A 15,121-nucleotide genomic window follows, 5' to 3' on the forward strand; every position below is an offset into this window, starting at 1 on the left:
CTCCCCCCCCCCACTTTTCGGACATCTCTGAACCCGCCCTGAGGCAAGGAGTATTGAAATAATGGACTGATGGGTGAAGGTTAAGTAGGGGGGCTCGATGATTAGGTGGGGGTCACTAGCTGTTTAAATAATGGGATAGGTGGTGACTTTTTTTTGCTGCTTAGATCATTTTCCTGCACACTGAAATCAACTATTTTTTTAAATATAATATTTATAATTTAGACTAAATACAAATCTACGTGTTCTTTGATAGAAACCAGCAATCCAATCAGCAAAATCAGCAGTCTTTGCCAGCAATGTATATCATCATTACGGCTCTGGTAGACAGAGACTAAATGTTTTGAATGGTATCAATCTGAGGGTTCCACAAGGAAGCATGTAAGTATCATAGCTACTAACCGTCCCGCATCGTGCGGGACGGTCCCGCATTTTAAAGTGATTTAGGATGAAACACGCATTTTGCAGAAACGCATGCGTGATCATAAATATTGCACAAAATAGGAAAGGTAATAAAATATATATATAAAAACGCCCTAAACAATTAAAAGAATTAATTTTTAATCTATATTGTAAAATTCATAACGTTTCTTTAAGACTACAACAGTATTTTAAGATTATTTAATAAATGAATTGATTGAATTATTACGGTTTATATACTTTATTTATTTTTTTTTATTTATTTAAAAACATCTTTAGGCAGGATAACATGTACAGGCGAGATCTTACCGCTGTTTTACAATATGCTCCTGCAAACACATATTACAATAACAACAACAAAAAGTAACCAGCACAGTACAAATAAACAACAGTTAAAACTTTGGTGAAAAACTATCCCCCGCCGGACACCAACCCGGTACTTCTGAGTCAAGGTTTCGGGGCTAGGAATTACGGCTCAAGGTTATGCTTAACTACAACTTAACTACAATATGGTAAAAACTATCCCCCGCCGGACACCAACCCGGTATTTCTGAGTCAAGGTTTCGGGGCTGGGATTACCACGTAGGACAAATACTGTACAATTACTTAAATAGATAAAAATGGTAGAAACTATCCCCCGCCGGACACCATCCCGGTATTTATAAGTCAAGGTTTCGGGGCTGTCACAACTTTTATCTTAACTACAAACCTAACTAAACAATGGTTAAAAACTATCCCCCGCCGGACACCATCCCGGTACTTCTGAGTCCAAGTTTCGGGGCCGGGAATAAATGTTAAAAGTATAGACAAAGAAAATATAAAAGGAAATGAATTGAGATAATCAGAAAAAGTGTTTCTTATAAGTAATTTTGAATAAATTAAGAGATTGACATTCTTGAATTCTGATTGGGATTTTGTTCAAAACTTTTGCTCCAGAGATTTTTAAAGATCCATTCATTACAGAGCAGATTCAGCAGAAGAGATTCATTTAGTGTTTCTGCTAATTTATTTAGGATGTTAACTTTGTACCCAATAGTTTTATTTAATTTTCGAATATGGTCATTCCAGGTAAGGTTTTCATCAATTTGAAGTCCCGATGTTTTTTACCTCATCAATGGTTTCATTACCAACATGAATATTCAAAGCGGAAAGGGGGCGAACATCTCTATTTTTAATTAACATAAGTTTGGTTTTGCTAGAATTACGTAATTTAATAAATATTATCGTACAAACGATTGCGAAACAATTATTAATTTAATAATTGCGAGAAAAAAATTACATGAACATTACACATGATTACAAAATGATTTAAAAAATACAAAGAATTAATTATTGATTTATATTGCATATTTACAGGTTTTATTTAAGATTACAAAAATATATTAAGGTTAATTTTATAATTTATAATTAAATTGCTTATTAATATTTAAGTCTGTGAGTGCCATTTCCGGCCATCCGAGGTGCCATAATCATAACTTTTCTTACCTTAATCCCAACCATGGTGGAGCTGAGGCGGTCGTATAGACCCTCCATCTGTGAAAGTCCCTCCCTACCAACCCCTCTATTTCAAATACCTGAATCCGCCACAGACATATGACGCATTCCGTCGTTGAAAACATTTAGAATACAATGACAAACATGATAAAAAAAATCGAGAACATCTACATTCCCGCAAAAAGGTTCTTCAGTCTCAGAAAGCCACAGGGCCCCCGTCACCCTCACCCCTAAGCGTTACGCCATTGGACCAATGATCCTTTCATTGAGCGACATAGGTATGGGGCTGTGTGCATGGCCATGACGTATCAAGAAAGAAATTTATTTGAATTTTGGAATACAGTAAAGTACATAATAATGATACAGTACTTCTATAGTAAGAAGACTTTAATAGTAGCATTCGTGTGCTTGGGACGCCTGAATTACTATCGTAAACGTTATTTGTGTTACAAGATGGAAATATCGATAGGATTTGAACCTTATGACATTACTCAATCGATGAGCGATTTATAAGACATACGAACAGTTAACACAATGTAGGTATAAATTTAAATAAATAACTAGAGGTCATCATGATAAATACCGTAGTGTATTATTCAAATAGTGTATTATCATTCATTGGAGCATACTTTGTTCTGTTTACCCCCTCCCCCCCCCACAGGGTGACAACAAGTCTCCTCAAACTTCAAGTTCTTTTTCTGTTCGTGTAAGTATTTTTACATGTAAATTATATATAATTATATTATTATTACTATTATTATTATTATTATTATTATTATTATTATTATTATTATTATTATTATTATTATTATTATTATTATTATTATTACGTATAGGATCAACTTTGCTCAGTGAATGTGAATACTTGAAGCATTAATTTGTCGTTTCGCAAATATTCAATAATAGGCCTACCAGAGTTTGTGTGAATATTACCATATTGCCTGAGCTGAGTAATGTTCAGGGGTTACATACATATTATCGAGTTTATGGCAAGGGCGTCGATCAGTGCCTTAAAGTTGTTGCGAGCGTGGACGAATGGGGAAAAACGAAGTCTTAGGCCGTAGGCTCAAGATCTGACTGGGGCCCAGGTGGGATCCAGAGGCAAAGCCCTGGTAGGGTCAGTGAGTAAGCCCCTGGAAGATTCGTTCTAGCCTTTGTAAGTCGTATTTAACTGATTTTGAATATAACAATTTACAATTAACACTATTTCCACACTACTTGAACAGTCTCAATTCAATTCATTTATTCGCCTTAACCTGTCTCTTATACACATCTAGATGTGTATAAGAGACAGGTGTGTGTGTGTGTGTGTGTGTGTGTGTGTGTGACTCTTTAGACACCTTTATTGTACATCTTTCGTTTAGTGGAGGACAGAAAAGACGGGTATCGTTTGCCGTGGCGCTTCTCCACTCACCGGAACTTCTCATCCTTGATGAACCTACTGTTGGAGTTGATCCTCTCCTCAGAATGAAGTAAGTAGTGTTAGGTTTTGCAATATGACATTACTGGTTTTCTTTTCCAATAATATCATCAATGGTTAAAAAAAAAAAATTAAATTGCTTACTCTGTATAATTCAATGAGTTATTAGCTTTCATTTGAAAATTAGACGTTTAATTTCTAATTTGCTAGAATATGGGATCATCTTATGGACATTGCTAAAGGCGGTGACACAACAATCATTATAACAACCCACTATATCGAGGAAGCAAAACAAGCGCATATTGTAAGTCAATACGGTAATGTTTTTATAAATTTGAATTTAATAATAAATCTTGGACTTTTTACTTTGTAAAACCGGACCATTATCATTACTCTATTTTAGAATCTATCCAGACTATTAAATTGTATTTGACAAAGAAATGTGACATGCCTAAATTTGGTCATGATGACATCACAGCATGACCATATATAGGCACACCGTGACTATATGGACATACATTAGTTTTTTGTTAAAGAAAATTTGATAATCTGGAGAGAGTTTTATAGGCCTAAAATTCTCTGTTTGTGTACATAGTAATGAAGGTTGCTTAAGAGTGAGCCCTCTATAGTCTATACTTATAGTGTAAAGACACATAAGCCCGATATTCAGATGATGCCAAAGAATAATTAAAACAAAAACTTGCGCATATTATTTTATTACAATGATTTTGTTTTCCTTTGCTAGGTTGGGTTGATGAGGAATGGCAGACTTCTGTCCGAATCACCACCTGTGGACCTCATGGCGTATCACCAGAAAAACGTAGGTCTATGTCAATTATTCTCTGTTTAATTTCCTCCATGGTTTAATACAATACGTTAAATTGACCAGAAAAAATTACAAAATATTTTCAATTTCAATAGACGAAAACATCTGGAAAAGGATATGTTCGTGGAATTTAAAAACTCCAATCGATTTTTCCTGCAATCATAATTGAGTTACTAAAAACTACATTTTAATATAAAATAGAGATGCCAGTGATACACCATATTTTCAGATTTTTTTTTTTCTAAATTATTAGCAAGTCATCATTAACGCCTATTTACATTTTAAATATGATGTTATGTGAATTGATGCAGGAAATAACTATTTTAATGACATACTTAATCTTGCCTTTAATGCGTTTCATTCATTTAGGCCTCGTATTAACAATGAGGATTCACAGTTGCAAACGTGCTTCATTAATTCACCCGAATATTTGTGTATTCGTTTCTATTTGATATAATTTGTAATATGTATTGACAGAGTTTAGAGGAAGTGTTCCTGAAGCTTTGTATGAGGGAACTTACAGATGTAGATCAAGAGGTATGTGATGCAGGAAATTTCATGTTTGATCTTATCTCAATAAATCTCAATCAATAAATCAATCAATTAATCAATCAATCAATCATTTATTTCAATAAATCAATAACCTCAATAGTTGGAAAGATATCCTTTGTATTAACCAGGATCAACTTTGCTCAGTGAATGTGAATACTTGAAGCATTAATTTGTCGTTTCGCAAATATTCAATAATAGGCCTACCAGAGTTTGTGTGAATATTACCATATTGCCTGAGCTGAGTAATGTTCAGGGGTTACATACATATTATCGAGTTTATGGCAAGGGCGTCGATCAGTGCCTTAAAGTTGTTGCGAGCGTGGACGAATGGGGAAAAACGAAGTCTTAGGCCGTAGGCTCAAGATCTGACTGGGGCCCAGGTGGGATCCAGAGGCAAAGCCCTGGTAGGGTCAGTGAGTAAGCCCCTGGAAGATTCGTTCTAGCCTTTGTAAGTCGTATTTAACTGATTTTGAATATAACAATTTACAATTAACACTATTTCCACACTACTTGAACAGTCTCAATTCAATTCATTTATTCGCCTTAACAGATTACAAAAAGAACACACCAAAAACAGACAAAAAGGAGGCAGGCTTCCCAAAAAGAGATTCAATTTTTTATCGAGTGGGTCGCCAAACACAATATATATATAAGATATAAGAGATTTATAAAAAAATTCATATAAAAATACAAAACAGTTTTCAATAATAAATATAGGCCTAATAATAAAAAGGATAAAATACTCTATAAAACGATTAAAAATGTTAAAATTTCTCAATAAAAGAAAAAAAAAGTTATTGCCAAAATTTGCCAGCCTTACGTCTCCCGAAAATGCCATTTGAGTTTATTTAAAAAAGGCCCAATACGAAACAAAAGCATGTCTCCGGCCTCTTTGGGTAAACTATCAATTTACCTGGTATTCATAATCAAAAGCCCACTTATATATTTTGTGCAGACTAACATGAAAATAATGATTTAACTTATAGTCACTCGTCATTATGTTCTTTCCACTTGCTTCAAAATGAATGGTGGATAATGGGGAGGGAGCGATTGATATTATGTACCTCCCACTTTGAAATGTGGGGAGGTGGTGGTGTGTTTCCCCTGTCCCCCACCGATCGAAGCTTTATATGTTGCTATTTAGACTAAGTTAAGCATTCTCTCTTATCAATAATTGGATGAATAATTATGTTAAGGCTACTGGTTTTGTTGTCAAAACTGATGATGGAAATAAAAAAGACGAGGAGGTCTGCTTTCAAAATGGAATCAGTTGCAGTTCAAGAGGCAGTAGTGCAGACGAACCACACACCAGTACAGAAGACCCGGATGAAACTACTTCTTTGCTCGGCAATTCGTCAAGTTAGTGATTTATAATAGACCTATGGGAAACTTAAACAATTAGTTTTAATCATCACAATCAAGATCATAAGCATAATGATCAAATTGATGTTGATGATGAAGATGAAGGTGGTGATAATGATGGTAGGATGATAATTGTGGTGTCATATTGACTATAATATATATATATATATATATATATATATATATATGTATGGATGTATATTATATAATTATATAGTTGCTGGATACTTATAACAATATATATTGTATGTACTAGAAATATACCCGTCTTAGACGGAGATTAAATACAGCCGCACCTGTTAAATAATAAACCAAAAAAAAAAAAAAAAAAAAAAGGATGACGAACTGAGTATAATGATGTGTATGAACAGGGTTGTCGCGTTACGTTAATTATGTCTACTGGTAGTTTTAGCTAAATACAGGAGTTAAAGTTCATCTCATTGTTAAAATTATCTATACGATTTTAATCATAGTTTCATTGATTTTCAGAAAAGGCAAAGAAGTCTTGTACTTCATGTTATGGCCCGAGACTACAAATAGTAACAGCTATGACGTTCAAAGATATACTGAAGTTGATACGTAATCCAATGTAAGAGTCTTAAGCCGGGCACTCATGCGTTGTACAAAGGTCGTACGACCATCGGCCGACGAATCTAACTTTGCTCGCTGTGTGCTGCTGATTGTTGGTGGCAGTCTGAACGAATCGTAATTAAAAACGATCAGTTGAGTGCGCGTTGCGTTCTTCATAAAACCGCGTCGGGACGACGTCGGCCGCAGAGTGAGTGCCCGGCTTTATCCGTGATTTTCTGTTTTCTACTAAGTTTTGCAACGAGTTGTGTAGTATACTGTATGTGCAGGTTAAGACCATGTTTTGACGTCACATGTCTGCGAAAAAAAATTGGGAGTTTTCAAAACCACAACGTAAACGTTATATTTCATAATTTACCAACATTTCTTTGCCTACTATAATAATTAAGTAAAACCAACCTATTCTGTGTGCCCATAATACTGTAGAAAAGTTAGCTATATTGCATACGGTCTCTTGCATCAGGCGTTGTTACAACAGAGTCGTCGTTGTTTTCGATTTCTTTGTTGATTTCTTATTCAACATTTTTACCGCGATAATCGCAAAAATGTAAAAAAATTGGGCAAAAAATTGTTTTTACGCAAACTATTCAATATGAGTCTCAGTAACATTTGCCTGAAGTATTTTTCCTAATAAATAAATAAATAAATAAATAAAATCAATAGGGATGTTTATACTTCCTGAAGCCTAGGTGGGATGAGTACGGTTATAATTGTATTTTAATATTAGGCCTAATACAATATCTTCCATAGTGTTAATTATTTCTTTAAAATGTTGATAGGCATCTTGTATATAATTTATGTTTCCTTACAGGGGTTTATTCTTCAGTTTTCTTGTGCCGTTAATCCAGGCTTGCCTCTTCTGTGTTTGTATTGGAAACGACCCCACGGATCTAGGAATGGCAATTGTGAATGGTGACACAACACCTCTAGAATTTGGTCAACAATTTTTATGGAATCTGGATAATGAAACGATAATACAGGTACTAAATGATGCTGGCAACAATAAGGATACATAGCCGTAGAGACACTCCTCCTCCTTATAGGCCTACTCCTCTTACTACTGTTCCTCCTCCTACCACCACCGCCGCCACCGCCACAGCCACCTCCACACCACCACCACCACCACCACGAACACCACCACTACTATTACTACAAGGACCTCATCAGGAGAGCTGCCCCAGTGTAGAAAAGCACAATTCGTCGATAGAATAGAAGTATATGTATTTTCTACATATTGGTAGACTCTACAATTGATTTAATCCCACACGAACCCATATATCTTGGCAACACTTTCGTATCACCTTAATTTCTTTGGTTTTTAATAAATAAATATTTTATAAATAAATATATTTTATCTGTTTTTTTTTAGCATCCGAAGGAGAATATGAAACTGGCTCTGGACAGTGCCTTCAAAGGAAACGATTGGGGCACCATTGATATTCCAAACAATTACAGTTTCTATTTGATAAAACGGTATCAGAATTATTTATTTAAGATAATGTGTTTTTCTTGTTTTACTTAAAGTTTTTCTACAAATAATTTATACATTATATATAAATACACTACAATGCAATGGGAACAATTTAAGAGCAGCTTAGCTTAGTCGGCTAAACTGGTGGTGTACGCTTGGTCCCGGTTCAATCGCGCTCCCCCTGTGTTTCAACAGCGCACCGTCTCGATGAAGACGTTTAAACCGTTGGTGCCGTGTGCAATATGGCCCAGTGTGCACCTTATAGAACGCGGTGCACTATTCAGAAAACAATAGGGGATTGTCTCCCGGTGTACTTCCCAATCACCACTAAATGGACCCCAGCGGAAATAAGTCTTCTCCAGATTTTTGAGAGTCTGGAGAAGACATTAATTTGATTAATTAATGACACTGTGTTTGAGTAAAGTAAATTAAAACATAACATTTGTTTATGATTATTCGATTTTTTTTTGTGCATCATTGTCGCGAATGTGAACCAACAGTTCAGCAAGAGCTGAACTAGACTAAAATTACACTGAACTAGACAATTATTGTCAGATGTATTTGTTCAAAAACAATTTGAACACATAATAACGTGGCTTTTATAATAACTAATATTATTTTCACATATCCATTTTGTTTTTTGTTTTATAATTCAGATTTACAGATGTTCCAGATTTAGATAACGAAACTGTAAGTGGTAGTACAATCTACGTACGATTGGACCAGACGAGTAAGTTATATATTAAGTTGGTTTTACAATGGAATTGTAAAACCAGCCAATTGTTTGTAATCACTAAAATAATAATATTAATAATTATAATTATACTATCATATATTCTATAATATATATTTTCTATAATATATAATATGTACTTTAATATATATATATATTATATATATTAGGCCTATATAATATATATATATATATATTATTTAATATATATATATATATATAGGCCTATATTATCGTTACAGATCAACAGGTGTTTATAACTTTGCAAGCACGCATATCTGATGCATTTGAGGTAATTGTTATTATAGGATAACAGTAAATTGTTATTATTGTACTGTAAATGGTTCTTTCAAGTAATGTTATTATTATTATTATTGTTATTATTATTATTATTGTTATTATTATTATTATTATTATGATTATTATTATAGTAATGTTATTATATTATTATTATTATTATTATTATTATTATTATTATTATTTTTATTATTATTATTATTTTTACTATTATTATTATTATTATTATTCGTAGAAATTTCTCGGTGATCTGCTGTCACACTATCCACAGATTAATCCAGCTACTGTTCGTGTTCCATTGGAGGTGAGTGCATGCAAGTCAATCTATACAGTGTATTAAAGACCAAGACTCTTATCCATTTCTATTATTAAAATTTATTACTGGTAATTATTTATCAATCAGAAAAGCAGATAAAACCTATCATCTTGGATTTATGAAATATATTTCTTGCAATAATAAATTCACTATCTGAATTCATGTATCAGTATACAATACCAACATTCCATTGTTCAATTATCCCAACGAAGTACATACAACTTAATGTAGATACTATAGCAATCAAAAGACTTATTAATGATAAAGTTTTTGATAAAGAAAAAAATATATAAATGATAATTGCTAGTAGTAGTAGTATCTAATTATTGTCGTTTATCAACTGGTACAAGCAAGCTATAGAGACGAGGTACATGGTGATGTTTTTGTTTAATAATAGCAAAGACTCAATGGACTAATTGAATCTGAAGAACACGATAATTATGATGAACTAGTAATAAATTGTTATGATTGAATACCGAGGGTTCTAAATGACGAGCTGGACCAATGGCGACGCTAGAGATTCCCTGACCAATGTATCCAGGGTCTGTCTGATATGGGGTGCACTATCCTAATTGGCGCTGAGGAGAGCAAATTTTAAGAATATACACTTTCATCAAACACCCGGAAGAAATAACACTTTAAAACTGTCAAAAATGATGGATCCTGAGCTGGATGAGCAACCGACGTAAAATATTGTGTAATTAAATTAAATTGATCATCGTGATGGTGGTGTTGTTACGCAACTGTACAATTAATTGGCGTATGTGTGTTCAAATCCAATCCAATCAGAACATTTGTAAAGCGCCTTTCTTTGCAGATACGAAGCGCTGCATCCCACATATTTAGGCACCTCACAACCCACAAGCAGCCGTGATCATTGCTAAAAACCACAGAACAAGTAAACAAATCAAAAGAAGCAGTGGCAAAGTTTGGAATCCTAAATAAGTAATGCAACAATAAACAAAATAAGAATAAAAATGGGACAATTAGTTAAAGAGGTGAGTCTTCAAGTTAGACCTAAAGAGAGCCACAGATGGTGAAGATCGAATGTGCACTGGAAGGTTATTCCAGATGAGTGGCGCCTCGCACGGAAAAGATTTGTTACCAATACGTTTGTTAAAGATAGGTTGATGGAAATTAACGTTCAAAGCTGATATGGTACGAATTTACTTTTTACGTACTAGTAAAAAGTCAGAGATATATGTTAATGTACATGATTCTTTATCCATAGTTTGGTGACCCAATCTTTGGTAATGATACCTCGACATTCAGAGATTTTATGGCACCTGGTATAATCATTTGGTAAGTACATAAAACGTTTAAATCCCGATGTAACAATATGTTTTTCTAAAAAAGTTCAAATAAAACAATTTTTATTAGTAGCATGGATTTCCTTAAATATGTTTCCATTCCGATTATCTTTAGTATCATCTTTTTCTTGGCTGTATCACTCACGAGCGTGACATTTGTCGTGGAACGCAAGGAGGGGTTGTTGGATCGTGCCTGGGTTGCCGGTATGAGTTAAAATTAATAGATACTTTTCTGATACTCTTTTTTGGTCGAAAATCACTCGTTAAATACATCTAATGGATTACAATATCTATTATTATCTGTAGGTGTCACCTCAACAGAAGTGGTGTTAGCGCATGCGTTTGTTCAGTTCTTTGTGATGACTGTTCAGACAGCTGTCGTCCTCGTCTTCATTCTTTCCGTTTTCAATGTAAGACAATCTTCCCTAACATATTTCTATATCTAAAAGTTAAGTCTGTTCACAACTGATTGGCAACGGATCATATACATACATATATCGATCAATCAATTAGACAATCAATTTATGTTTCGATCGATCGATTAGTCAGCCAGCCAATCACTTATACTCAACTAATCAGCAACTTGATCCATTATCAGGGCTGAGTCAACTATTTCAACCAATCGACTAATGAACTGTTAAATGATATAAAACAAATCCATGGTGTTTTGGCCTCAATATCTTTAAAGTCCATGTACATTTGATTGTACAAAGGATTAAGCTTTAAACTGGGTCGTTTTTGTCTTATAGGCCTATCGGGCTTATGATGCTTCCGTTCTTAAGAGCGTTATCATGTGAATGCTGTGATGAAGTAAGCGATTAAAATAAAATAATGCTGGTGGTTTCCCAATACATGTTTTATTTTATATACCTAGATAGCAAATGAAGGATCTTTATTATTGGTCATCGTACTAGCCCTCTTGCAAGGGGTCGTGGGTATGGGGTTCGGGATGGTTATCTCGGCTGTGTGTGATAACGAAGTAACTGCAATGCAAGCCTCTCTTGGCTCCTTCTTTCCACTGACACTACTTAGCGGTAAGTGAAATAGTCAATTACTATAATTTGAGTCCTAGAATCTTCTATTTAATTTCGTTAAAATAACCCATATCTCGCAGCGTCATTTTGCTAAATTGCTTATTGGCGTGGTCCGCGACTACCAAGTGGCCGAGAGGCGCTTATAGCTACATGATAACATCATTTCACAACAACAGGGCTCAAAATGGACTATAGCAGTGGGGTAGCCCGCTACACTTCCGAAAGATGCAATGGGGGTCTTTGAAACGTACACGAACCAGCTTTGTACACTGGACCTCCAATGTAAATCGTATTAGAGAAGACAATTTATAATTTTTAATTATTAAAAATTGTACGGACCACATATTTTGTAAACTAAACTTCATCTATTAGGCCTATATGATATCTGCAATTGTATGTGTTAACAGTGGGTATATTGAGATTTCGAAATGGTTGGGGTGGGCTGAAAGTGAAGTACGGGACTCGACGGTATGTAAGGGGTGCCAGCTCGAAAAAAAAAGGTGACATGTGATTTATATCTACTTGAGAGTGATTTTTTGATACGAACATGTCAATGGGGGAGAGGAGGTTACTGTGGACGCGTGTTTTCTTAGGGGGAGTTTTTATTGCGTACGCCTAACAAAATCACCCATTTTGAACATCATGATATCACTCAAATACTGTCCTGTATCTCTTATCTTTATCGTAATAATACTGTATATATTTATTCATTACAGGTATCATTTGGCCGCTTGAGGGCATTCCAAATCCATTCAGATATTTCTGTTTGATCATGCCGCAGTCGTACGCTGTAGAAGCAATGAGAGGAATCTTAGGGCGAGGTAAGATGAAATGGACAAATGTCAAAGTTAATGGGTGACACCCGGACTCATTACAAACGCATAGTTTGGCCAAAGGAAAATGGTCAGTGGAAAATAATGTACCCAGTGGCAACAGGCCTCGGTCGGTAATGGTCTAGTAGCAATGCACCATGAGAGGGTGGTCCCCGGGTGGTAACGTACCCAGAGAAACACCTAGGTTGGTAAGGGTCGTGTGCTTCAACCAGGGGTGGCGCCAGCATTTGCCCGACGGGGGTCCGAGGTCCTCGACGGGTGGAGGAGGGGGAAATGCCTCGACAGGTGGAGGAGGGGGAAATGCCTCGACAAGGGGGAAGATTTCTCCGACGATAGGTGAGTGGGCGTGGCCAAACGACGCTTAAAATATTTTTTTAAGTGGCCCGGGGTCGAAGCCCCCAATAATTTTAACTATTTAGAGGTTTCAAAGGCTTAATTAATCGATTTTAGAGTACTAATATGTAGAAAATACATATATTTTTTTCCTTCCTGGCGAATTGTAGTTTTTCTCCCCAACACCCCCCCCCCCCCTGGCGCCACCCTTGGCTTTAACGTAGTGGTGTTGGCAGTGTGATTCGGTTTAAGAATGCGCCAGTGTCAAAAGGTCAAATGCGCACCTTAGTTTTGTCGTGAGCAAGCCGGTTTGACAACGGGTCAAGTGGTCACATGCTGGATGATGAGAACTGGATTTGGTAAAGCGCCACTACAGGTAACAACAGGAAGGGCACGTACAACTACTCAGGTATAACTGCATCTTGGTCGAAACACCTATTATATATAATCAATTCGTAAACTGCTAACCTTTTTTTGGTTTTCTTTCAGGCTGGGATATGGCCTTCTTCCGTGTGTACATGGGCTTCATTTCAAGTTTCACCTGGATCTTTATCCTATTAAGCTCGGCGGCCTTGGCAATGCGAATAAATCGTTAAGACATAGCGACAAAGTTAACAATATTACAATAGGAATTGATATTGTGGGATCGGATCATAGGGGTGGGGGGAAGAACAAAATGTAAGTAGTAAGGCTATGTGGAAGCTACTGACGCCAGGGTACCTGTGTGTATACGGTGTGATAGCGACGCTATATCAAAATCGGGGTGTGCACCTTCTTCGACCTCCCCTTTGCGTTCGCACATGTTCATAAATTAATTTTCGTTGTAGTTTCTCAGTTTCTTAAAAGCATTGTGGAAGGCGCTACAAAAATACATGACCACTGACAATTGACCATTAGATGTGTAGCTTGAGAGCCTTCAAATACCTTACTAGGTTTAAATCCTGTGACACCTGAATATTTGTCTAATGACTAAAAAAACATCCGCGTCAAAACCTTGTACTGAGAATTAGTTAATGAAGTGAGCTCCTCATATCGACCTTCCAGCAAAAGCAGAAGAGTCACCCTCTAATAATGGGGTTTAAAGTAATTATTACAGATTTTACGGAAGGAATTGGAACACTTTTGTGATAATGAATCATGTTTGAATCATTTATTTTGATATAACTGTTTGATAAAACAAACTTCGATATAAGCCGAAAACCGATGCAACATACAATGCAATTAATATACAGCACAAAACTTAGGATAGACGTTATCACAAAATTATTCGTTAATTCGATTGGAATAATAATTTTACTTAAGTGTAGTGCTTTTACTTAAGTGTAGTGTTTACTTAAGTGAGCTCCTCATATCGACCTTCCAGCAAAAGCAGAAGACTCACCCTCTAATAATGGGGTTTAAAGTAATTATTACAGATTTTACGGAAGGCATTGGAACACTTTTGTGATAATGAATCATGTTTGAATCATTTATTTTGATATAACTGTTTGATAAAACAAACTTCGATATAAGCCGAAAACCGATGCAACATACAATGCAATTAATATACAGCACAAAACTTAGGATAGACGTTATCACAAAATTATTCGTTAATTCGATTGGAATAATAATTTTACCTAAGTGTAGCGGCACGTTTTTCCGTATCTTGAGAAAACTTGTTAGTAGATTATTGTCTAATTAGGCTACTTTTCATTTTGGAAAAAAACTTCACCAGATAAGTATCTACTGATAGAATATGCAAACTTTGTACATTATTTTAGTCAAAGATGAATAACTATTTTACATTAATTTGCCAATGTTACACTGATATTCGAAAACCCATCCAAATTTAAGTATAGCCGCTTATTTATCAAGAAGCAAGAATAGGCCTACGCTGTACTTCATTTTCATCGATCAAACAAGAACAATGGAATCAACACTACTCATTAGGCCTCAATAAGAGACGGTTTATAAAGCATTGATTGCCTACTTTCTTTAGAAATAAGATGAGAAAAGGTCAAAATAAATATTATGAGCTAAAAATCATATTGGTATTGTTGTCTACGTTTATTTAATATATTGGTTAATATTTTGACTGTAGGTTGATTATACATTGTTGTATTTATTGGTATATAGAGGGTTTGATTAATTAAATT

The 15,121-nt window shown here is 35.1% G+C and overlaps 1 protein-coding gene across 1 annotated transcript; it reads left to right on the forward strand.

Moving 5' to 3' along the window:
- Positions 1-3,234: 3,234 nt before the first annotated feature.
- On the forward strand, positions 3,235-14,556 carry LOC117121690 (ABC transporter G family member 20-like; the record flags this gene model as incomplete). The annotated part of the gene is made up of 17 exons (XM_033266974.1): positions 3,235-3,383; positions 3,542-3,635; positions 4,077-4,151; positions 4,635-4,694; positions 5,906-6,068; positions 6,561-6,660; positions 7,471-7,639; positions 8,029-8,132; positions 8,787-8,860; positions 9,106-9,155; positions 9,396-9,464; positions 10,708-10,778; positions 10,902-10,990; positions 11,093-11,196; positions 11,661-11,820; positions 12,537-12,641; positions 13,476-14,556. Coding segments are annotated over 17 exons (1,743 nt in total), but the record flags the coding sequence as incomplete, so codon positions are not given.
- Between the last annotated feature and the right edge of the window lie 565 nt (positions 14,557-15,121).

Source organism: Anneissia japonica, unplaced genomic scaffold (assembly GCF_011630105.1).
Source record: "Anneissia japonica isolate Jap-2015-1 unplaced genomic scaffold, ASM1163010v1 scaffold287709_len1912824_cov184, whole genome shotgun sequence".
Lineage (NCBI taxonomy): Eukaryota > Metazoa > Echinodermata > Crinoidea > Comatulida > Comatulidae > Anneissia > Anneissia japonica.